This window comes from Monodelphis domestica, chromosome 5, assembly GCF_027887165.1.
Source record: "Monodelphis domestica isolate mMonDom1 chromosome 5, mMonDom1.pri, whole genome shotgun sequence".
Taxonomy (NCBI): domain Eukaryota; kingdom Metazoa; phylum Chordata; class Mammalia; order Didelphimorphia; family Didelphidae; genus Monodelphis; species Monodelphis domestica.
Window position 1 is genome coordinate 216,483,607 of NC_077231.1, and position 24,230 is coordinate 216,507,836.

A 24,230-nucleotide genomic window follows, 5' to 3' on the forward strand; every position below is an offset into this window, starting at 1 on the left:
AATCTTTAAACAATGAGACAAAAATCTTACCTCTAGACCTTTGCATTTAACAGAGAACAAAAGTATCCCCCAAATACAAGCTTTTCATCCTGTGAGTGACTTGGTTTTTTCAAAAGGGAATGGGTGCAGCAAACAAATGGGGCTGATGAGTGAGGCAGGGCTGGTTGCTGAAAAATAATGCTCACTCTCTGTTTTATTTCTCTCAACTTTCCAGGGGACTGGTTGGTGGCTGTGCTCACCCAGAGTAGCCAAAGCATGACCCCAAGATACTTTGCTAAAACCAGTAAGGTCCCCCTACACATTCCTCCACTTAAAGGATTTTTTTTAACCCTTATTTTGGGTCTTAAAATCAATACTAGTATTGTTCCAAGACAGAAAAGTGATAAGGACTAGACAGTGGGAATTAAGTGACTTGTCCAGGGGTCACAGCTAGGAAATGTCTGAGAACAGATATGAACCCAATGTAATGATCGGAAGCCATTTTCATCAATCCTTTCCTCACTGCCTTTAACCCTCATTTCTCCATCTAAGGAGTGTGAGCCCCCCCCAAATTACATCAGAAATCTCCTTTCTCTGGGCCTGTCTACTGAGCCACCTAGGTGTCATCTTGGAGGTTTTATAGGGAAACTGGAAGGAACTTTTAAAATCTTCTAGTCTTACCACCTCACTTTACATAAAAGAAAACTGAGTCCAACAATGATGAGGGAAAATGATTTTTTACTCGAAGCTATAGCAAGTAGCAGGTCTGGTATTCAGAACCTGTAATGGCCTCATTTGGGAAACAAATTTCCTCTAAAAGAGTTAAGCTTATAAGTCATTTGTACCTTGGCACTAGTTGCTTTTTAAGCCTTTCCAAGTTTATCCTTTGGGAGTTTTCTATAAAAGGGAGAACCAAAGAGAGGAGATGGGAGAAAGAAAATCGGTCTCCATCTTTGTTCTGAGTATACAGTTACCCTAGAACTTACCCTTATTCTCTGCAAAAATGAACTTCATTCATCCCAAGTAGAAGAATTCTTCTATTCTTAGACTCTAGTCCTTAAGTGAGCAGGGTCATTCAATTTTTCAGTATTCTTCCTTGATTTTAAAAGTTTGGAATATAGTTTTCCTTTCCCCCCCTTCCCATTTTATTCCCTTCATTTTTCTTTGCAATATCTGCTCCCCTGAGTCCCCCTACCCCAGCCCCAGAGTTATTGTGAGAATGAAATGAGAAAATGTAGTGAAAGATATTTTTAAAGTACAAAACACTACACAAAATAGAGTTTACTTAGTAATAGTAGCAGTCTTCTTGGGAGTGATTGTTTTTTTCATCTTCTCAGAGTGGCTTATATTCCTCTCTAGCTTTTTATCCATCAGAACAGATGATCCCTAAAAACCTTTCCAACTCTAAAAGCTGAAGATTGTCGTCCTTTTATCCCAACAACCCTTTGATTACTCTTTCTCTTGAAATTTTAAGGGCTCTGGTGGGGCAACTATGTCAGAGGATTCAGAAATTACCCTATTAAGGATCTGACCTAGAAACCAGGAGTATCTGAGGCTGTTTAGTTACCCAGATTAAGTGCCGGTGGGCTGAATGTTAATTACAAGCTGTTAGTTTAAAACCAGGACAGGTGAGGTTTTAGAAAGATTATATGGCATAGTTTACTGCATATTTCTCTGCAAGAATGAATTTCGTCCTGAGCCTTTGTTAGTGGGGCTTTTAAAAGTACAGAAAACGAAGCCACAATTTGGCTAGCATGTGAGATCTAATAGAAGTTCAGGGGGAAGGAGTGCAGGTCCTAGAAAGTGGGACTGCAGGCTCTAATTGGTTTTAATATCTCAGAGACTCTAAGACTTTCTTCACAACCGATACAAGTTGATCCTGTAAGCACAAATAGAGGGTTACAGAAGTGGGTGATATTCAAAGAAAAACCCACGGTGTATTGATCTCTTTAGTGGCTAGAGGGAAACTGACAAGTGGAGGACCCACATTTTCTACTATTCTGTCTTTGGTGCTGATGACTGACTAGAACTTTGAAGCCCTGTCGGCTGAGATGGAAGGAAATAAGTATAAGACTGACTCAATGCTGGAATGGACTGTCGTCTCAACTAGTGAAATAGATGCTGGGAGTCCAGGAAAAAAGGATAAAGAAGCAAACAGTAAAAAATTGCACAAAGGACATCAGAGCCCTCTTCTGCTTTCTTTTTCAAGTCTAAGTTCTCCACAAGTGCCCCCAACCCCATTCCACACCCCAGGGAAGATCAGTGAGCTTCACACCTCATTGGCTATTGTGTTTTCCAAGGGGACGCCCCAGCCGGACTCCAGTGGATATACCAACGAGGGGACGCCCCAGCCGGACTCCAGTGGATATACCAACGAGGGGACGCCCCAGCCGGACTCCAGTGAAGATAACCCCGAGGGGACTCCCCAGCCGGACTCCAGTGAAGATAACCCCGAGGGGACGCCCCAGCCGGACTCCAGTGAAGATAACCCCAAGGGGACGCCCCAGCCGGACCCTAGTGAAGATATCCCCGAGGGGACGTCCCTGAAACTCTCCAGTGAAGATATCCGGGAGGTGACACCCAAGCGACTCTTCAGTCAAAATACTCCCGAGGGGACGCCCCAGGGGCACTCCAATGAAGGTACCCCCGAGGGGACGCCCCAGCGGAACTCCAGTGAAAATACACCCCCTAAAAGCGGGTTTAGAGATAGTCTTCCGGGGACGCCAAATATCTCCCTAGAACACAGTCCTGTGACCAGAAGTTTACTTAAAATCTCTAGGACCCAAAGAGAAGCCTCGAACAACTTGCAACTTTTTGATACTCCACGCACCCCCAAGGTAAGCATGTTAGGGAGATGATGGCTAAAGTCTATCTCAAATGGTTCCTTTTCCAAGACAGATACTTTTCATTTTCTGAGGGGAAAACCCCACCCCACCCCTCCAAAATCATAATCACCTTTATATTTCCATTTAGTGTTCTATTTGTGAATCTTGTCAACAAACATTCATTAAGAGCCTACTATGTGCCAGACACTGTTAAGCACTGAAGACACAAAGAAGAGGTGCTCGAGGGGGCAGACATCATGCAAACAATTTTGTACAAGCCTTATAGAGGATGAATTGGAAAGACATAATAAGGGGAAGGCAGACCAAGAATGAAGATAGGCGAGACTTGAGATGGAACTTGCACGACATTATGGAGTCCTTCCAGTAGATCATAAAAAAAACAATTCAATATCTTTCTTTTCACACTATGTACATTTCCTTCTGTATTTCTAGAAGAGCCATCCCTTCAAATGAAACAAAAATCCTTTGAAATATGAGAGGGGAGGAATTAAAAAAAAAAATACATTTTTTTTATTGCAATGTTCCATACTTGTGGATCTGACCTCTGTAGTAGGGGAGGGAAGATTGCCTTTTTATGACTATTTTTTATTAGTTAAGTTTGATTATATTTCTGAAATATTCCTTTTTATTTTAGATTTATTTTAAAATAGTTTTCCATGTTTACGGGATTCATTCTCTTTCCCTTCCCTCTTCCTCCCCCTCCCAGAGCCAAGAAGCAATTCCACTGGTTGTACAAATGTCACTTGGTACCCATTTCCATTTTAATCATTTTTGCTATAGATCTATTTTTTAAAGCCTAAACCCCAAATCACCCATACATATCTGAAATAAGTGATGTCAAATGTTTTGGTTTTTCATTTCTACTCTCATAGTTCTTTCTCTCAATGTGGGTAGCATTCTTTTACATAAGTCCTTGAGGAGTGTCCTGTCTACTAGAAGCAAAGTCCATTACATTGGATTGTTCCACCATGTTTTGCTTTCTGTGTACAATGTTCTGGTTCTGCTCATTTCACTCTGTATCAGTTCATTGAGGTTCTCCCAGTTCATATGGAAAGCCTCCAGATCATCAATCCTTATAGCACCTTACAGTATTCTATCACCATAATATACTACAATTTGTTCAGCCATTCCCCAATTGAAGGGCATCCTCTCATTTTCCAATTTTTTTTGCCACCACAAAGAGCACAGCTATGAATATTTTTTTTTATACCCTTACCTTCCGTCTTGGAGTCAATACTGTATATTGGCTCCAAGGCAGAAGAGTGGTAAGGGCTAGGCAATGGGGGTCAAGTGACTTGCCCAGGGTCACACAGCTAGGAAGTGGCTGAGGCCAGATTTGAACCTAGGACCTCCCGTCTCTAGGGCTGACTCTTAATCCACTGAGCTACCCAGCTGCCCCCTACTATGAATATTTTTGTACAAGTATTTTTCCTTATCTCCTTGGGGTACAAACCCAGGGGTGGTATGGCTGGATCAAAGATCAAGCATTCTTTTAGCACCCTTTGGGCATAGTTCCAAATTGCCTTCCAGAATGGCTGGATCAATTCACAACTCCACCAGCAATGCATTAATGTTCCAATTTTGCCACATCCCCTCCAACATTTATTTTTTTTTTTCTTTACTGTCATATTGGCCAATCTGCTAGGTGTGATGTGGTAACTCAGCATTGTTTGGATTTGCATTTCTCTAATTATGAGAGATTTAGAACACTTTTTCATATGGTTATTGGTAGTTTTGATTTCTTTATTTGAAAATTGCCTATTCATGTCCCTTGAACATTTGTCAATTGGGGAATGCCCTGATTTTTTTTTTTGTACATTCACTTAGCTCCATATAAATTTGAAAAATGAGGCCTTTGTCAGAGATTTGAAATATTCATTTTAGACTGTTTAATTTTCCTTCCACTTACATTGTAATTCCATATGCTATTTTCCCCATTTTGTTTGCTTCATTTTGCATCAGTTCCTATACATCTTTTCTAGACTTCTTAGTACTCATTAAGTTTGCATTTTTTATAGTACAATAATATGACATTGTGTAACATTCATTCAGCCATTTTCCAGCTTATGGATAGCTACCTTCTTTTCAATTCTTTGCTACTATCAAAAGCATTGCTATGAATATTTGGGAATTTAAAGGAACCTTTCATTTGTTTTTTGTCAATGACTTCTTTGGGGTACATGCCTAGAAGTAAAATCTTTAGATCAATAAATTTGGACATTTTAGTAACTTTATTTACATAATTCTAAATTGTTTCTATAAATGGTTAGATTTCACCGGCCAGTCTTCAATGCTCTAGTGTGCCTGGCCTATCACAGCCCTTCCAACTGGAACTATTCCCATCTTTCTTTTCTCATCTTTGCTTATTTACTCGCTGTGGGGTAGAAACTTCAGGGTTGTTCTGATTTGCTTATTTAGTTATTTGAAGCATTCTTTCAAGTAGTTATTAATTTCTCTTTTGAGGAGTGTTTATTCCTATCCTTTGACCATTAATCTATAGGAAAATGACCTCCCAATATATTAAATCACAAAAAAATAATACCCTACTGAAAAGTGGGTATTAAACGTATAGGAGGACACAGACTCTTTTATCCCTTCTACTTGAAGATCAGTTATTGAGTTTATTTAACCAAGATCCAGTTTTTCCCTCCCCTTTCTAAGATTCTTGGTCATTATTTGTTTTTGACTTAAAAAAATTAAAATGAGCACCTTCTTCATTTTAAAAAGCCTCCTAGACTTAATTCTCTTTCATCTTTTCAATGGCAATTTTCATCTGTATAATTCTCTTTAATTGGCCTTTTATTTTGCTTTCCTAGCTAATGGTACAGGGTGGATGGAACACTAGAATCAGGAAGACCAGAATTCTGTTGGAGTCATAGACACTTATTAGTTTTGTGACTCTGACCAAATCACTTCTGTTTTCCTCAAATCTGTATAATGGGGATATAACAGCACCTACCTTGAAGGATTGTTGTGGGGATCAAATGAGATAATATCTTAAAAAGTGTTTACCACAGTGCCTGGCACCTAGTAGGAGCTATACATGCATAGTCCCTTCACTTATGATATTTGACATCAATGAATAATTTAGTTTTGGAAGTTCACCCTTTGAAGGCTAGTTATATTGATACCGTATTAAAAAGATTTTTTTTTCTAAAACCCAAGACCTTCTGTCTTGTAACCTATACTGTGTATTGATTCTAAGGCAGAAGAGTGGTAAGGGCAAGGCAATGAAGGTTAAGTGACTTGCCCAGGGTCACACAGCTGGGAAGTGTCTGAGGTCAGATTTGAATCTAGGACCTCCCATCTCTAGGCCTGGCTCTAAATCCACTGGGCCACCCAGCTGCTCCCTGATCCTTTATTTTAAACATCATTTGACAATGTAACTTCTTTGGTCCCTCCTTCCCCCAATGAATTGTCAAATAGCAGTTCAGCAAAATAGTATTTTCAGTTCTATAAAATAGGAGCCGAGAGAGTGAATAAACTATCCCTACTGTACGTAAAGTGAAAATGCTGTTGGTGCTCAATTATTTATTGCAGATCAGAAATAAGAGTTTAAAGTTACATGCAAGGAGGTGAAATTCAATAGCCTATCAGCTGTTTTCATCAAGTAGCAAAATCCAAGGCAGCTAACTTTTATGAACTCTCATGCATCCCACAAATGAATGGGTATATGAAAGAAATGTCCTGGAATAAATTTAGAGTACTTCTAGAACTGGAAGAGATTTTAGGTAAACCAGTCTAGGAGCTCTTAACCTGTTTTGTTGTCATAGGCCTCACTGGCCATCTAATTCATGGACCCAGATTAAGAATCTTTAATTTAGTTCAATGCCCCCATTGTACAGAAGAAGAAATTGAGACACTATGAAGGGATGGGAAATGGACAGTTTTATCTAACTTGCAAAAATGGCAGAACCAAGATTCAAATGCTGGTCTTCTGATCCTCTAAAATCCCAAACTTTATACAACACCATGTTTGGACTGGAAAGTTTGTTTTTATTTCTTTAATCTTCTATGTGCTCAATGTTGGTGAACTGATTCCAAATTATATTTTTAGTCATTTTGATTTCTTTCCCCATTTTTCATTTAATCTTTCACAATTCTTTTATGTAAATGTCATCATTCAGTTGTTTCAGACTTTGTGACCCAGTCCTTGGGGTTTTTTTTTGGTAGAGATATTGAAATAGTTTATTATTTCCTGCTCAAGGGGCAAATAGAGGTTAATTGGCTTGCCCAAGGCCTCTCAGGAAGTTTCTGAGGCTGGATTTGAACCCCAGTCTTCCTGACTTTGAGCTACCACATCTATCCACTGGGCCACCTGCTGCCACTTGAGATAAATTTGTTGTTCAGTTGTATTCAGTACAACTCTTTGTGACCCCATTTGGGATTTTCTTGGCAGAGATACTGCAGTGCTTTGTCATTTCCTTCTCCAGCTTATTTGACAGATGAGGGAATTGAGGCTGATAGGGTTAAGTGATTTGTCTAGAGTCACACAGCTAATAAGTTTTAGAAGCTGGATTTGAATTTAGGAAGAGTCATATTCCTGACTCTAGGGCTAGCACTCTATCCACTAAGCCCCCTAGCTGCCCCTCAGTTTACATGGGGTCTGGCATATAAATCTTGTTGTTTTCAGGTGTTTCCAATTGTGGCTAACTCTTTGCTATCCTGTTTGGAGTTTTCTTGGCAAAGATATGGTAGTGGTTTGCCATTTCCAGCTCATTTTATAGATGAGGAAACTGAGACAAACAAGGTTAAGTGAGGAGGAAAATAGTAGTTCTGTTTATTGGTCTGGACTTTCTTCTTCTTACCAGTGAGGAAACTCCCTCTAGCAATAACCAATTCTTCTGTAATTTACAGAAATTTAGGATTGCTTAGGGCACGGGGATATTGAGAATTGCTCTTGGCAACCCCAAAAAGTGTATGTCAAGGGCCAGACCTAAAAGGATGTCTCTTGCTGACTGCAAGTCTACTTCTTCACTAGACCATGCTTCCTAAGTATTATTATTTATTATGAATATGGAAACTGAGGCCCAAAAGAAATGACACACAGAATTTCATGACTAATAAGAGATGATGGGCAAATTATTTGTTTTTTTGAAAAGAGGGAGGAGTTTGTGAAGACCAATCTTGTGAAGACCTTGTGAAGACCATCTCAAAAGAGATGTTACTTACAAAGGTAGAGAATGAGAGATTTACCCTTTTGTTAGCCATAGATGTCAAGTCACCATGTGCTTCTTTTCTGACATTTGTACCCCTTTTGGCTCCATTTCTGGGGCCCATTAGTCCATAATACACAGACCTCTCTAATTTGGGAGAAGCCTTTCTGTAAAATGTCCTGTCAATTTGTATGATATTGAGAGGATTATCACTTTTTAAAAGGGGCTATCATTTCAATATAACATTGGGGCCTGGATTATATGAGAGTTAGACTAGAAGGATTTTAGGGTCAGGGTTCCCAGTTCTTGTATATCTTTTGGGGTGGCCTTCATTTACCTAGTGTGGAATAGAGACAGAGATGAACTGCTTTTGTTAAAGAGGCAGGACAAGAGAGGAGGAAGGAGCATGAGAGGAAGCATCCTAATAATAGTGGAGAAGACCTTGTTCAGGTCTTGCCTGTGCCACACACAGGCTAATCTCTTAATGTGTTCAGGCAGCTCTCTAAGATTCAATTGAAGAGAAATTGCAGATCTCATCAATTTAATTAATTAATTTAGAATATTTTCCATGGTTACATGATTCATGTTCTTTCCTTCCCCTCATCCCTACCCCATTCCTCCTCCACCTTTGTTGCTGCCTTTTAATTCCCCTGGATTTTACATGTATTGTTAATCAAGATCTATTTCCATGTTGATAATTGCACTAGGATTTAGTCTACATCCCCAATCATATCCCCATTGAACCATGTGATCAAGCAGTTATTTTTCTTCTGTGTTTCCACTCCCTCTGGATGTGGATAGTATTCTTTCTCATAAGTCCTTCAGAATTGTCCTGGATCATTCCATTGCTGCTAATAGAGAAGTTCATTCCATTAGTCTCTTTGTACAATGCTCTCCTGGTTATGCTCTTTTCACTCTGCATCAATTCCTGGAGGTCATTCTAGTTCACATGGAATTTTTTTCTTTCAGCACAGTAGTATTCTATCACCATCATATACCACAATTTGTTCAGCCATTCCCCAATCAAAGTGCATCCCTTCATTTTCCAAATTTTGTCACCACAAAGAATGTGGCTATAAATATTTTTGTACAAGTCTTTTCCCTTATGATAGAGGGAATTTTTTGCCCTGAGCTCTCTTTATCATTGAAATCGTAGATTTAAAAAATGATTTATCCAATCCTGACATGTTTTTGATATTCAGTTTTGTCATTGTTGTCTCAAATCAGAATCTGATAACAAGTAATCTATATTCTTTTGGAAAGGTACCTACAAAAAGTTCTAAGCTCTCTCGATTTGCAACTGCCAAAAGCTTATCCCAGTCTTCAGCAAAACAGTTCAATGTGAATCCCTTCACTCCAGAATCCTACAGGAGGATGGTCTCTCAATCCAGTGGCAAAAGGAAAACAAGAGAAGATCCGTGAGTCTCACCTTTCTATTTTTTTCCTCTCTTAATTTATTTTGTGTACATTTAGGTTCTCTCCCTCTCACTGCTTCCCTCTCTCCACAGAACAATTGAAAAATGGCACCTGAATAATTATTATGCATAGTCCAGCAAAACAAATTCCTAAATTTGTCATGCTTAAAAATGAACATTTTTCTGCAGTTAAGTTCATCACTTCTCTCATGTGAGGTCACATTTTAACTCCAGTCTTATTTTTTCCTTTGTGGCTTGTCATTGCATTGGACAGAGTTCTAAAATCTTTCAGTTGGTTTTCTCTAATGTTTTTAATGTATAAGTTCTCACTTCACTCATCCTATTTTCCATTGTAACTATTTTATAATTTATGATATAATATTCAATTAAATTCATATACAAAAAAATTATTTAGTCACATCCCGATGGGAAGATACTCCTTTAGTTGTCAATTCTTGGCTTCTATAAAAAGAATTGCTAAACTGCTGTGTGACCCTGGACATGCCATTTAACTCCCATTACCTAGCCTTTACTGATCTTCTTTATGACTTGGAACCACCATATAGTATTGATTCTAAGATGAAAGGTAAGGGTTTGTTTTTTTTTTAAGAACTGCTCATTAAAAAAAATAATAATAATCAACTCTCATGACTTTTAAGGGAGAATAGATTTACAAGAAGTAAAATTGATATTTCAGTTTTACTCTGTAAAATTTAAAATTATATTCCTACTAATAAAAATATTATATTTTATGAGGTTTGTTAAGGATTATATGAAATTAAGGAATAAGAAAATACAAAATAAGAAAACCACATGCCTAGGGCTGATGAGCCCATTCACAGCTTACTTTCTACATATTACAATGGCCGAGTAGAGGAAGAGGCTGAGGTAGGCATTACAGTCAGTTTAAATACTCATTGTGATCTTGCCCAGGTGGAAACTCAGGTGAGATTATAGGGAATTTTTGGGAAATACCAAGGACTTCTGGGGATTGAAGTCTAGGGCTCAAATCTCCATTTTACAACTCTAAATAAAAATCTATGTGTGTTCTTGTCAACATATGAAACCTTGACAATTTTGGCTCAAATGTTTGCAGCAGAAGCACAGAGGTATTTGATATTGAACAAAGAAATGATAATCCTTATGTCTATTTTGCATGTATGTATATACATGCATATAAATATGATGTAAGTTACATGTATATGTCTCTCTGAAGGGATGTAAATTCCTTTAGAGCACCATGGATTGTTGGAGTCTTTATATTCCCACTACCTGAAAGATAGTTGCTTCATACATGCTTCTTGATTGTTTTTAAGGTTGATGGTTGGTAGAATTAGATCCTCTTCTAAAGGCAGTTGAGTTTTGGGGGTAGACATAGTACCTTATGTTCACTATATGGGCATGTTGTTGTCTTGGCTCCAATTTGGTGAAATCTATGAGGGCTGTAAGGAAAAAGTTGAAAGTGTCTGTGGTTAAGTAGAAAGGAGCTGAGTTGAACTGCCCAACAGAATAGGTTGGGGAAGTAGAAATCTCTTAACTTACTATGTGCTTCAGGACAGCTTCACTATTTTAAGGTTTGTTTTTATTTTTGTTGTTTAATTTGGGGAGGGGAAGCCTACTGAAAGAAAGAATATGTTGTGTGAAGGGACCCTCCTTATGCTAACATTGCAAGTTGGGTTTTACTTCCTGTATGGCAAGGTCTATTGTGTTGTTCTGTGAGACTTTCAGGATATCAGCAGGATCTTCAGTAAATAGAATTTCCACAGATGTACTTCATTAGCTGCCTTCTGTTGCCAGTTATTATAGTGTTAGCTTCTCTTTGAGATATAGCCCTTGTCTACATGTATACCACTGCATGGCGGAAATGACACCTAATGTAAACTGCTGACAATCAAAGTGGTGGATTTTTATGGCCAGTATTAACATGTGGACCTTGAAAAAAAAAGTTTCTACTAAATACACATCCCCACCCTAGATTTTGCTCAAATATGTGAATGCACTGTACGTTTCACTCAGAAGTGATCAAGGTATTGATATTTTAGGTCTTCCAGTTGTCTGCTTTTCTTTATATCCCCTGCCTAGGTAGCAAAAATTAACTTTGAGAATTTTTGCCATCAAAATTTTCTGCAAGAAAGTTAGGGTGGGTAGGTTTACCCTCAAGTGCTAAAATTTACAGGGCAATGACATTCATATTCCTTCAGCAGCGTGGAAGCCCAAAAGAATGTAGTATTTGAAAAGAGCAACTAGTTAAATAGAAAATTACCAGATAGCAGGAAGTCCCTGGGCTATTAGAGCTCTAGAAATATTTTCTTTCTAATTAATAAAGCAGACTTTTGTTGCTATTGAACCGGATTATTTTATGTTAAATTTGTCTTACAAGAAACTTTGTATATTTGATCCTTGTTAAACCTACTTATTTTAGAATCTAAGATGAGAGAGACCTCAAAAAGTCATAATCTAATTCTTCCTCCAAATTATGAATTGCTTTCCCTAAATGGTTATCCAGGCCTTTTACTCTCACTATAGTGGGAGTTAGGGAATGTATAGCATTATCCAAGGTCACTGTCCTCCCAGAGGACTGGATTACTTCTCTCCTCAAGGGTAACTTTGAGGGGTTGAGATTGATTTCTGATCACATTCTTATCTAGTGTGCTTCTCATTGATTAACAACCAGGTGGAGTTAGAGTGGTGCTTTGATACAGGAGCACCTTAAGTCACAAGCAATTTGAGATAGGAGAGGTCACCATTGGGATTTTTTGCATTGTCACCAGAAGATATTGGAATCATGAACTTCCTTCTGTGGGAGGAGCCCGAGATGGATGAGGTAATCAGTACAAGTGAGATTAAAGAAATGTTGAGGATTTGACACAGGAGCAAACTGAGTTATGAGCTTGCCCATGGAGCTAACTAAACTCATGTGTCGATACCACTGTAATTAGCTTTTAGTTGGGGCTATTTAATAATGTGGTTTAATAACAGTTGGTACAAAACATCCCCAAGTGGCAAAGAGGTAACTCGCAGCTTGTGGTTAAAAGAAGTCCATCTTTTCCTTTCATGTAGACCCCATGAAGTTGACCTTAGATGAATATAACTCTCTATTGAGTTCAGAGAGTCAATACTCTTGTAGACTCTTGAGGCTCCCTATCCTCTTGCTAATAAATAAATATTTATTCAAACATTTATTAAATTCCCAGGGCTGTGTTGGCCGACCTATGGCACATGTGCTGGAGGAGTCTGCTTCCCTCCCCCTCTCTACACCTGCTTGAGGATATTTCTCCTATCACCCACCCTCTGCTCAGCAGCCAAATGGGAGCACTTCCTCCCTCCCCTGACTGGGGTAAGGTGGTGGTGGGGGCTCACATATGGCATGAGGATTGCAGTTTGAGAACTTGGTCTCTAAAAGGTTCACCATCACTGGCCTAGGAACATATGGGCAGTGCAGGGAGGATTAGTACTTTTGGTGTGAGACTTTTCAGGGCTGCTTATTATCTACCTTTGGTGTCCACTTTCACTCAACTCTCACCTGTAGTTCTAAGAAGTTGTAGCATTGTTCAGTAGCCATACCCTGGCAAAACCATCATGGCAGACAGGTTTCAAATTGTCCATTAGTTAGAGGTGATGTCTACTCCAAGTGTGTGAAGACTTCCTCAGCAGAATGGGTGGATGAGAACAATTTGTTCCAACAGCCATGAAGATAGCTGAAGTAGGCTGTAGACACCTTAGAGAGATATCAGAGATGCCAAGGTCATCCACTCCAGGGAATTACTAATCATGATGACTTTTGCCCTGCCATTGGACTTCAACTCTAAAAGAGGGAGTAAGGCTGACAACTTTGTAAAACACTGCTTTGTTTAAAATCAACTCAGGGCAAGTCGAGACATCACCCTTCTGATATCACTGGTTGTCTTTGGAAAATGAAGGATGAACAAAAAAATATTAAGTTCCTTCTATATGCCAGGCACTATGCCAAGTGCTAGGGATACAAATAAAAGTTAAATACAGTCTCTGTCCTTAGTGGGGGACAGCCATAGTGGAAGAGAAGGGAAGGTAGAGAAGGAGCTCTAAAAAAAGCATGATAGAATTCCAACAACAGTGTAGCTAGTGGTAAATGGGGAGAAGACTATCCTGAGACTTCTTAAATAGATAATTGGGAACTCTTAGTTCCACCCTCCAGTCAAAGGATCTAATCAGAGGGGCTGAGGGTACTGATGAGATGAGAGTACCAGGCAGATTTAGTCTTGTAGGATAATGAGATTTCCTAGTAGTGAATTTGCTGAAGAAGGAAGACAATATAGAGGCTCAATAGAATTCAAAAACAGTATAGCTGGTGGTAAATGTGACTAGTATATCTATTACTGCTATGACTGGGAAGCCTAAATCTTGGGAACCTTTAAAAAGTCTCTAGGTTTTCCTTAGTCAAGAGAATGGGAACAGAATTCAGACCCTTTCCTTCCCCTACCTCTCTCAAAGGGCTTTCTTGGTTAGAGCTGTTCTACCTAACTAGACTGATCAGCTATCAAAAGTCAGCCTCCAATCTAGCTAGCAGTCTTATCCAAACCCTGCCCAGAGTATGACTGATTCTTCAAAATCACCACATGATATTTCCTGTTTCATACCTTGGTTGATTCAATAGAGGTGTCAAGAAATTATTTACACTATCTTGTAACTCAAAGTGTTTCTCACTTGATAAAAGATATTGAGGGGTGATTACTTTAACAGTGGAGTTGAGAGGTGTTGTTCCATTTATGTATGTTCCATTTTTTTTCTAGTGAGGAATCTGGCCCCTCTGGAGACAAGGAAGATGAAGGGCTGCCTGCCAAGGTGAGTGTGGGTTTCCAGACCCTGGTGTCTTTACTCTGGTATAAACATGGGTATTTCATGAGATTTTCCCAGTTATTTGTAACACTACCCAGTGACTAGATCTATTTGAGTTTTAATCTAAGGTCTTTTTTGCTATTATATTGATATTATCTATATATAACCTAGGATTTCTTTTAGAACTTCATTAACTAATGTATTTTTCCTCATCTAATGGTTGCTGCTCCATTCTGATATTATGGAGAATTAAACCCTGATTGAGATAAAGAATCAGGAGTTTATAAAGGGGAATACATTCCAACTAAACAAATAAAAAAAGGAGGAAGAGTATACCTTTTTATTTTGGGCAGGAGTTTTACTTAAAACACTATTTCTAAATAGACTAGAACTGGAAAAACCCAATTCACAGAAACTATTTCAAGAATTTTGAAAACAAAATAGAAAATAATAAGAGTGGGGGGGAAAGGGTCATCTAGAGCTCAATTTAAAAGTAATTGGCTATTGGGGGCAGCTGAGTGGCTCAGAGGATTGAGAGCCAGGTGGTCCTAGGTTCAAATCTGGCCTCAGACACTTCCTAGCTGTGTGACCCTGGGCAAGTCACTTAACCCCCATTGCCTAGAGTTTACCACTCTTCTGCCATGGAACAGTATTGATTCTAAGATGGAAGATAAGGGTTTTTAAATTTAAAACAATAATAAAAGTAATTGGCTAGATTATTTATATAAATTTTGACTTCCTAGAAACCCCACCAAATAGTTTAAATTTTTTTGTCCTATTCTTTCAACTTGAGGGAGCTTTAAATATCAAACATCTAAGTATCAGAAGGGACTTTGGAGGCTTATTCCAACCCATACTTCCAATCTAAAAATCTGACTTCATCCAAGCTAACCTTGACAACTTTTATCCAATAGGATCCTAACATCTTCCCAAGGGACCCCATTGCACTTTTGAATATCTCAGTTTGAATAAGTACCTTGGACCTAAATTCTGACTCTCATCTAAATTTTCCACCTCAATGATATTTTTTTTAAAGGAGGGCACTTAGAGCTGAATACAGAATTCCAGATGTGGGCTGAACAAGGAAGAACACAATGAGATTATCTCATTTCCCTTGTTCTGGAAACCATGTTCCTTAGAGCATTCTAGAATAGCATTCATTGAGTTTATTAATTTGGTGAGGGGAAGGGTTGCCATGTTATTCCACTGACTCATCAAACTTGTAGATTACAAATATCTCCAGATTTTTATTGTTCTATTTTACTGATATTTCTTTTTATATCACCTTTATTTTCCTATAAAGCCTTCCCACCCTCAATAGAGCTATCCTTTTTTAAAAATGAAGAATAAAGGTAGAGGGGATGAGGGAAAAGACCATTTAACAAAACTAACCAATCCATATACAAAGTCCAACAGTGTATGCAATGTTGTATAGTCAGAACCACCCACATTTGCAGTGGAAGAAGAGAAATACATTCTTATCTCTTCTATGGGGTATACCTTGGTTAGAGTTACATAGAAGTAAACGTATTTTGGTTTACAACTTAAATTGTTGAAGTCATGTATGTATTTTTCAGGTTGTTCTTACTTCACTTTGTGTCAGTCCATTTACATCTTCCTAGTCTTCTTTTTGTATTCTTCATATTCCATTTGATAATCCTTTTCCACCATTTGTTTAGCCATTTACCTGTTGAATATCTACTTAAGTTTCCAATTATATGCTAGTACGTACTAAAAGTGTTGCCACGAATATTTTAATGTGTATGTAATCATTCTTTTCCTTAGATCTTTTCCCAGTTAGCTAGGTAGGCATACCTTCCCTATCCTATATGTCAAACTGATTTTTAAAACTCATGTATAAAATATATTCTTAATTTGGTATATTTGGCACATCATTCTAAGCTGAGATCTTTTTTCATCTGAATTCTGATATCCAATGTGTTAATTATCCCAGGTTAGCTTTATTATCTCCAAACTTGATAGGCATTTCTTCTATGGCTTCATTCAAACCATTGGCCTTATACTGTTGAAAATTTGTAACAGACTGGTTCCTTGCATCATTCCATTGCCGAAGACTTCTATTCTGCTTGACCTTATTCATGACTACTTTTTGAACTAGGTCATTGAGCTAGTTTCTGAATCTGTCCAACTGTACCATTATCTAATAAACTTCTTCATCTCATCTATAAGACTTTGCATGAAAGGCTATGCTTAATATGTAACCATTATTGACCTTTGCATTATATACTCCTATCTTTCCTTGGATTTTAAACCTTTATTAAATATCTACTGTTGTGATGGAATGAAAAGATTAAATAAGATGTAATCTCTAATCTCAAGGAATTTACAGTTTAGTTTGTTTTCCTTCAAAAATCAAATTGAGTTTTGCTGGCTAACAGTTCATCAGTTTTCCCCCTTGTGTGCACAGTACCTGATACTTAATATTTATTGATTATTGTTTGATTAAACCTTGTGGGAAAGTAAGAGTAAAAAGAAACCACTTTTGACATAAGGAAATTTCCTTAATTCCTAGAATCATAGAATATAATGTTACAGCTATAGAGTACCATATACTATTGGTTCTCCATCTTTTTAGTCTTAGGACTCCTTTACAATCTTAAAAATCAAAAGACCACTCCAAAGATCTTTGTTTACATAGCTTATTTCTATTGATATTTATCATATTCAACATAAAAACAAAATTCTAAATATCAATTCACTTGAAATAATATACCCATGTTAATTAAAACATCATATAATTATGAAAGCAACAATTTTCCAAAATAAGAATGGCATTGTTTTATGTATTTTTCCAAATCTCTTTAAAGCCTGGTTTTATGAAATATTCTCCTATTTGCTTCTGCATTCATTCTGTCATGATACATCATTTTGGTTGAAGTGTATGAAGAAAATTTAATCTCACATGTATGTAGTGGGAAAAGGAAAAATATTTTAATTGGTAAATAATATCAAGTATTATTATGAAAAGAGTCCTGACTTCACAGGCTACCCCTCCTTCCCCAAAAGGCCTGGAGATCCCCAGATGCCTGAAGTTGAACTTGAAAACTAAAAAATACTTGCTGCCTTGGATCATCTAACCTCAGAGAGGTTAAGCAATTTTAAAGCTACAGAAATCATTAATAGTAGAGAAAAGATTAGAATCCAGCACTCAGAACTTTTTGGCTATTGTTTAAACCTCGAGTACTTAAACCATGAACTATGAAATAAAACTATTTGGTAATTAAATTTTAATATAATTGGTTTCTTTTATAATATGTATTTCATGCATTTAAAATACGCTTTGAGAAGGAATCCATAGATGTCACCATACTGCCATAGGCTCTGTGACAAATGGTTAAGCACACCCCATTTAAAGTATGTATTTGTGTGTTTGGCCATAGTAGAGAGAAGAAATTCTTGACAGAGGAAATTATATACATGATGGCTCTAAGGCACAGGAATGGAATTATAAAAAGAGAGTATGGCAAGCAAATTTGCCAGGATGAAAAAGATGACTTGAGGCTGAGGGGTAGCTAGGTAATAATAATAACTTAAGCTTGTATAGCAATTTATAGGAATTTTTCTTGGCAAACATACTGGAGTAGTTTGCCATTTACCTATCCAGCTCATTTTTACAGACAAGGAAATTGAGGTAAACAGGGTCAATTGACTTGCCCAGGGTCACATAGCTAGCTAGTGTGACTAGATTGGAACTCAAATATGAGTCTTCCTGAGTCCAGGCTTAGTACTCTATCCACTATACCACCTGCCCTCAACAACAATAGCAACCACCTTTTATTGCACTGAAAAGTTTGCAAAGCACTTATTTTCTTAGTTTATCTTCATTTTACAACTTATAAAGCAGGTGCTATTATCCTCATGTTACAGATAAGGAGCCATGGGTAATAAAGGGATGAGGTGGCACTTGACTTTCAGGTTGCACTGACTGACAAGTCTAGAGCTTTGCTCACTTTGCCACTGGACCTCCAGATAGAAGAGGGAGCTGATGGAGACAGAATCTCAAATCTCAAACTTAAATGTCAAATGAGATAATTGACTATGACTGTAGGCTTCTCAAATCCCATGCCTTTAAAACAAAACATTTTTGTAAAGCTTAAAAACAAAACAACCCAAACATTCTTATTGTCATATGCAGAACATATTGAAGGACAGTGCTGGAGATGAGAAGAATTCTTGGGAAGACATGAATTGTCTGAGCCATTATAGCAAATGACTTTGGAATAAGTTTGTAAGGAACATAACAGATTTGTAGAAGATGGGTCAGCAAGACTCACTGATGATATAAATTTTGGGAAGTGAGGGGATACAAGTCAAAGTTGACTATTCCTAGAGGTCCTACTTCTCAATTTCCCCTGTGGGACAAATGGTATTACCGCCACTCATTCCATTTCCCCAATATTGTTATTTTATAAGGTATTAAATTTTAGTTTTAGTTCCCCAATTACATATAAAAAGTTTCCAACATTTTTCAAACAATATTGATTAATTCTCTTCTTCCTTCCCTTTCCCCCCACCCTCTTGAAATGATAATTTATCATCTTGAGATGGTAAGGAATCTCATATAGATTTTACATGTGCAATCATGTAAAACATTTTTTCCATATTACTACTTTTGTGGAAACTCAGAAAAAAATTCAGACAGTGGGAAAATTTTGCTTTGGTCTGGATTCAAACTCAATTCTTTTTTTTTTCTAGAAGTAGATGACATTTTAAAAATTATGAGCCCTTTGGGATAGTTTTAGATCATTTTATTACTAAGAATAGCTGTTATTTCACAGTTGTTCATCATAAAGTATTCCTTTCACTATACAATGTTCTCCTGGTTCTATTTATTTTACTCTGCTTCAGTTCATAGTCTTTCCAGGTTTTTATGAACACTTCTTGCTTGTCATTTCTTAGAGCTCAGTCGTATTCCTTTACAATCATATACTATAATTCAGTCATTCCCCAGTTGATGGGTATCCCCTCACTTTCCAAATCTTGGAACCCCCAAAGAGCTGCTTTTAAAATAATTTTGTACATATAGGTCCTTCTCCTTTTTGTTTTGATTTTTAAAAATCTAAGATATAAACCTAGTAATGGTATTGCTGGGTCAATGGGGATGGATTGTTTTATAGCCCTTTAGGCATAGGTCCCAACTGCTCTCCTGAATGACTGAATCAGTTCACAACTCTCCCCACAATGCATTTGTGTCCCAGCTTTTTCATATTCCCTCAAAGTTTTCTCATTTTTCTTTTCTGTCCTAATATCCAAACTGATAGGTATGGGGTGGTAACTCAGAGTTGTTTTAATTTGCATTTCTCTAGTTAATAGTGATTTAGAGCATTTTTTTTTTGCATGACTATAGAGAGCTTTAATTACTTTTTTTTTGGAGAACTGTCTTCATATCCTTTGACCACTTATCAATTGGGGAATGACTACTATTATTATATATTCAACTAATTTCTCTATGTATTTGAAAAAAGAAGCCTTTATTAGACTCGTAAATTTTTTTTCACCATTATGATTACTGCATATAACTTTCAATCCTATTTAACCCTGTTTAGTTTCTGATCTCCACCTCCCCCAATTTGTCCTCTTTACTATGAGCACCCCATCTTTTCTTATTCCCTTCCCCTCCTATTTTACTGCAGGGTGAGATTGCTTTCTATGCCTAATTGATTATATCTTTTTCTGTCATTGAGTTAATTTTGATGAGAGTAAGGATCACATGCTCCTCCTTACCTCCCCCATCTTCTTTTGCACTTTAAATGCTTTTTCATGCCTCTTTTCTGTGCAATAGTAATTTAGCCCATTCTATTTCCCCCTTTTCACTCTTCCCCCTCTTTCCAATGCATTTCTTTCTTATGTCCTAATTTAATTTTTTATATCATTCCATCATATTTAGCTCATACTCTCTATACTCCTTCTAATTGCCCTAATAATGACAAAGTTCTTTGGCATTAAAAGAATCCTCTTTCTGCATAGGAATGTGTATAATTTAACCTTATTGAATGTCTTTTGATTCTCTTTCCTATTTATCTTTTTATGATTCTCTTGAGTCTTGTATTTGAGAGTGAGATTTCCCATTCAGCTCTGGTATTTTCATCAGGAATGTTTTTAAGTCCCCTTTTTCATTGAATACCCATTCTCTCCATGAAGGATTATGCTCAGTTTTGCTGGGTAACTGATTCTTGATTGAAATCCTAGCTCCTTTGCCCTCTGGAATATCCTATTCTAGGTCCTTTGATACTTTAATCTAGAAGCTGATAAGTCATGTGTTATTCTAATTGTGACTCCATAATATTTGAATTTGTTCTTTTTGACTGCTTACAGTATTTTCTTCTTGACCTGAGAGTTTGGGAATTTGGCTATAATATTCCTTGGAGTTATCATTTTGGGATCTCTTCTATTTGCTTATTGGAGATGATACTCAAAAATCCTTCAATTTCCATTTTGCCCTCTGGTTCTAGAATAGCAGGACAGCTTCCCTTGATGATTTTTCAGGTAGTCCAGTAATTCTTATATTATCTCTCCTGACTTTATTTTCCAGGTCAGTTGTTTTCCCATGAAATAGTTCACATTTTCTTCTGTTTTTATTTTATTTTTTAACTTTGATTGTTTTCTTATGTCTCATGGAGTAATTAGCTTCCATTTTCCCAATTCTATTTTTTAAAACATGATTTTTTTTGAGTGAGCTTTTGTACCTCCTTTTTCATTTTGCCAATTCTACTTTGTAAAGAATTCTTTTCCTCAGTGAATTTCTGTACCTCTTTTTCCAAAGGCCAATTTTGTCTTTCAAGAATTTTTTCTCCTCACTACATTTTTGTATATTTTTTTCTATTTAACCAATTCTGCTTTCTAAGAAGTTCTTTTCTTCTTGGATTTTTATGTCTCTTTTACCAACTGCCTATTCTGTTTTTCAAGGAAGTAATTTCTTTAATATTTTTGTGCTTTCTTTACCAAACTATTGACTCTTCATGATTTTTCTGTATCACTGAAATTCCTTTTCCCAATTTTAATACTACTTCAAATCCTTTTTGACCTCCATTAATCCTTTATGGACTTGAGAGCAATTTATATTTTTTCTTGGATGCTTTGGATGCAGCAATATTGACTTTGTTGTCTTCTTCTGAGTCCACCCTGTCACCAAAATAACTTTCCATATTGAGCATTTCTTTAATTTGCTCATTTTTCTTCCCTTTTCTTTTTAATTAAAAAAAACTGTCAAAGCTGAGCTCTATAACTGTAACAAAGGGAGCACTGTTCCAAGCTTCAGGTTGTTTGTGCAGCTACCTTCAGAGCTGACTTTGAGAATCTATCTGCCTTAAGTTCTTCCAAGATAGTATTATGTAAGAAGAACTGTGTTTAATATTCTCTGGACCTGTGCTCTGTTTTTTTGGTAACCCCAAGCACCCTTTTACTTCTTGGAACTGTGACTAGGTTCACTTGCTCTCCTGTGGTTGCAAATGCCAGTGTGTGCTCGTGCTTCTTCTCACCCTGGAACTGTATCCCAGGATTTCAACCTGGTACTATAAGTAATACACCAAAAGTCTTGCACCCAGACCCAGCAAAAGGCCCCTGTAATCTCCTGTTGAACAGTTGTCTGGCCTCTCTTAGCATCTGTGGCTGAGAGTTCCAGAAGCCTTCGTTGCTGTTTCAGTTCTGCCCAAAATCTATTGCCTGGCTGGTGCCTGCCCTGTCACCCTTGTGTTCCTCCTCTATTCTGGTGTCCTAAATACTTCATAATGACCTTCTAAGTTGTTTTGATCTGAAATTTCACTTCACCATATCTTTTTGTGGGTTATGCTGCTCCAGAATTTACTTTGAGACTTTAATTTGGTAGAAATCTGAAGGGTCTCTATACCTTCTCTGCCATTTGGGCTCCACCTCCAAACACTGTTATTAAAGATAACTTTGGCTTTGGATGTTGCAAAAACCAAATCAACTTGGGGGGGGGGAGTACCATTTGTGTATGAACAGTTTAACAACTGACTCTTTAAAGAGGAATAGTAAAGGAAGAAGAGGACACTGAGGATTAAGTTTGGGAGAAAAAGCATCCATAGTCATTATTTGGAGCAAGAAGAAAAGAAAGTTGGGTATGAGAAGAAATGAGTAGAATGTAAGATAATTGAAAATTAAGGAAATGAGAAAGTCATTGGTGTCAAAGATAAAGTAGGATAATCCTTTGGATTTCTTCAGAAGATTGTTGAACCTTAGAACAGTTTAGAAAGGTAAGGTGACTAATATACTTTTCTATGTCCTTTCCAGAACATTTCAGTCTATTCTTCCTACTTTTAATCTCCTCAGAGACATGTCACAGGAGAGAGGACAAGTTCCCGCTATGAAAAAGAATTCCTGGAGTTAGAAAAAATTGGGGTAGGAGCATTTGGCTCAGTCTACAAGTGCATCAAGAGGTTGGATGGATATATTTATGCTATTAAATGCTCAACAAGACGTTTGGGAGGATCTGTAAATGAGTGAGTTTAAAATTAATTGCTTTAAAATATAAGAATTCATCTAGAACATTCATGATTTTCTAGCACAACCTCATAAAGTGCTAATATTTCAGTATATCTTTAGATACTTAATTGGAACACAGCTTAAAGCCCCATACAAAGTTTTCATGTTTTTCCCTCAGTGTCTTTATTACTTATATATCATCCTTCATCCATAACATTGGGGCAGCTATGTGGTTCAGTGAATAGAGATCTAAGCTTAGAGTCTAACCTTGGACACTCACTAATTTTGAGACCCTGAGCAAATAACTCTGCCTGAGGTTCCTCATCTGCAAAATGGAGATAAAAATTGCTTCTACCCCCCATGGTTGTTATGAAAACCAAATGTGGTACTATTTGTAAAGCATTTAGCACAGTGCCTGACACATATTAAATACTCTATAAATGTTAGTTATTATTATTCCTAAGACTTCGTGTTCAGGGGTAGGGGATTAAATCTTACAGAATAACTTGATGATATTTTCCAGTCAGCAGCATAATTTGTATTTGGCTTTTGGTTGTTTCTGCTGTTGTTTTAATTTTGCATAAATAAGCCCTCAGTATGTATGTCTTCCTTGAAAGGACCCTTCTAGGAATATCTAGTAGGTCAGGAATTCTTCCAATAAAACATTCATGTTGGCTAAAGAGAGTTTTCTTTTAATTTCTATACAAACAGCTTAAGCATCCAAGACTTTGTTTAACAAATAAGAAAAAATGAGCAACTTTACCTTCTACTTCTTATCCTAGAACTGAACAATTATTGTATAAGTTCTGCTTTGAGTACAGCATTGTGAAATGAAACTACCCTTGGCATCAAGTTGTTACAGTCAGATAACATTCTTATGTGAAGAGCTACAAAGCATTACTTAGCCTTGAATATAAAAATAATAAACTTCCCCATTCTTCTCGTGAAAATTAGCCATATGAATTAGGTTAGCTAGACTATTTTAGCCCTCTTGGGATGGAATAAGACAGATCAGTAATATAAAATTTAAAGATGTGGTTCCAAAATAGTCTTTGTATTAAAGCTGAAATTGACCATGCATTATACTCTCCTGTTTGATATACTTCCCATTTTATATTAATTCTTCTTCCCTTAAGGGTTGGACTTATGTGGTCATATTATCTTAGGTGATCTCTAGTTTTGTTATTGGTAGGACAAAAAGTTAAAATCCACTGAATTCTAAAGAGCCATTCCCAGATGGAGGAAAGTATCCTTTTTTCCTTATTGAAGAATGATGTAATATTGTGATAGTTCAAATCCTTCTCACCCACAATACTTTGTAATGGGACTAGAAAGTAGAAGCACACTTGCATTTCTGGCAATAACCATTGAGAAACTTTCTCTTGAATCCATCATTACTAGCATTTTCTACATGTGTAGAATATGGCAAGGAACATACTACCTATATAGGAGAAGAATTTATGAATAAACAAGAAATAGAAAGGATTATAAGATGTAAAATGGATAATTTTGACTTAAATTATAAAGTTTTTGTACAAATAAAATAAATGTATCCA

The 24,230-nt window shown here is 37.0% G+C and overlaps 1 protein-coding gene across 1 annotated transcript in view; it reads left to right on the forward strand.

Annotated features, from left to right (window-relative positions):
* Nucleotides 1-1,558: 1,558 nt before the first annotated feature.
* WEE2 (WEE2 oocyte meiosis inhibiting kinase) overlaps nt 1,559-24,230 on the forward strand; it is a 52,326-nt gene continuing 29,654 nt past the window's right edge. Inside the window, exons 1-4 of the mRNA XM_007504433.3 lie at nt 1,559-2,816; nt 9,245-9,399; nt 14,166-14,217; nt 22,522-22,691. Of these exons, the coding sequence (XP_007504495.1) occupies nt 2,031-2,816; nt 9,245-9,399; nt 14,166-14,217; nt 22,522-22,691 (1,163 nt within the window). The 5' untranslated portion in view covers nt 1,559-2,030. The remainder of the gene's footprint in view (nt 2,817-9,244; nt 9,400-14,165; nt 14,218-22,521; nt 22,692-24,230) is intronic.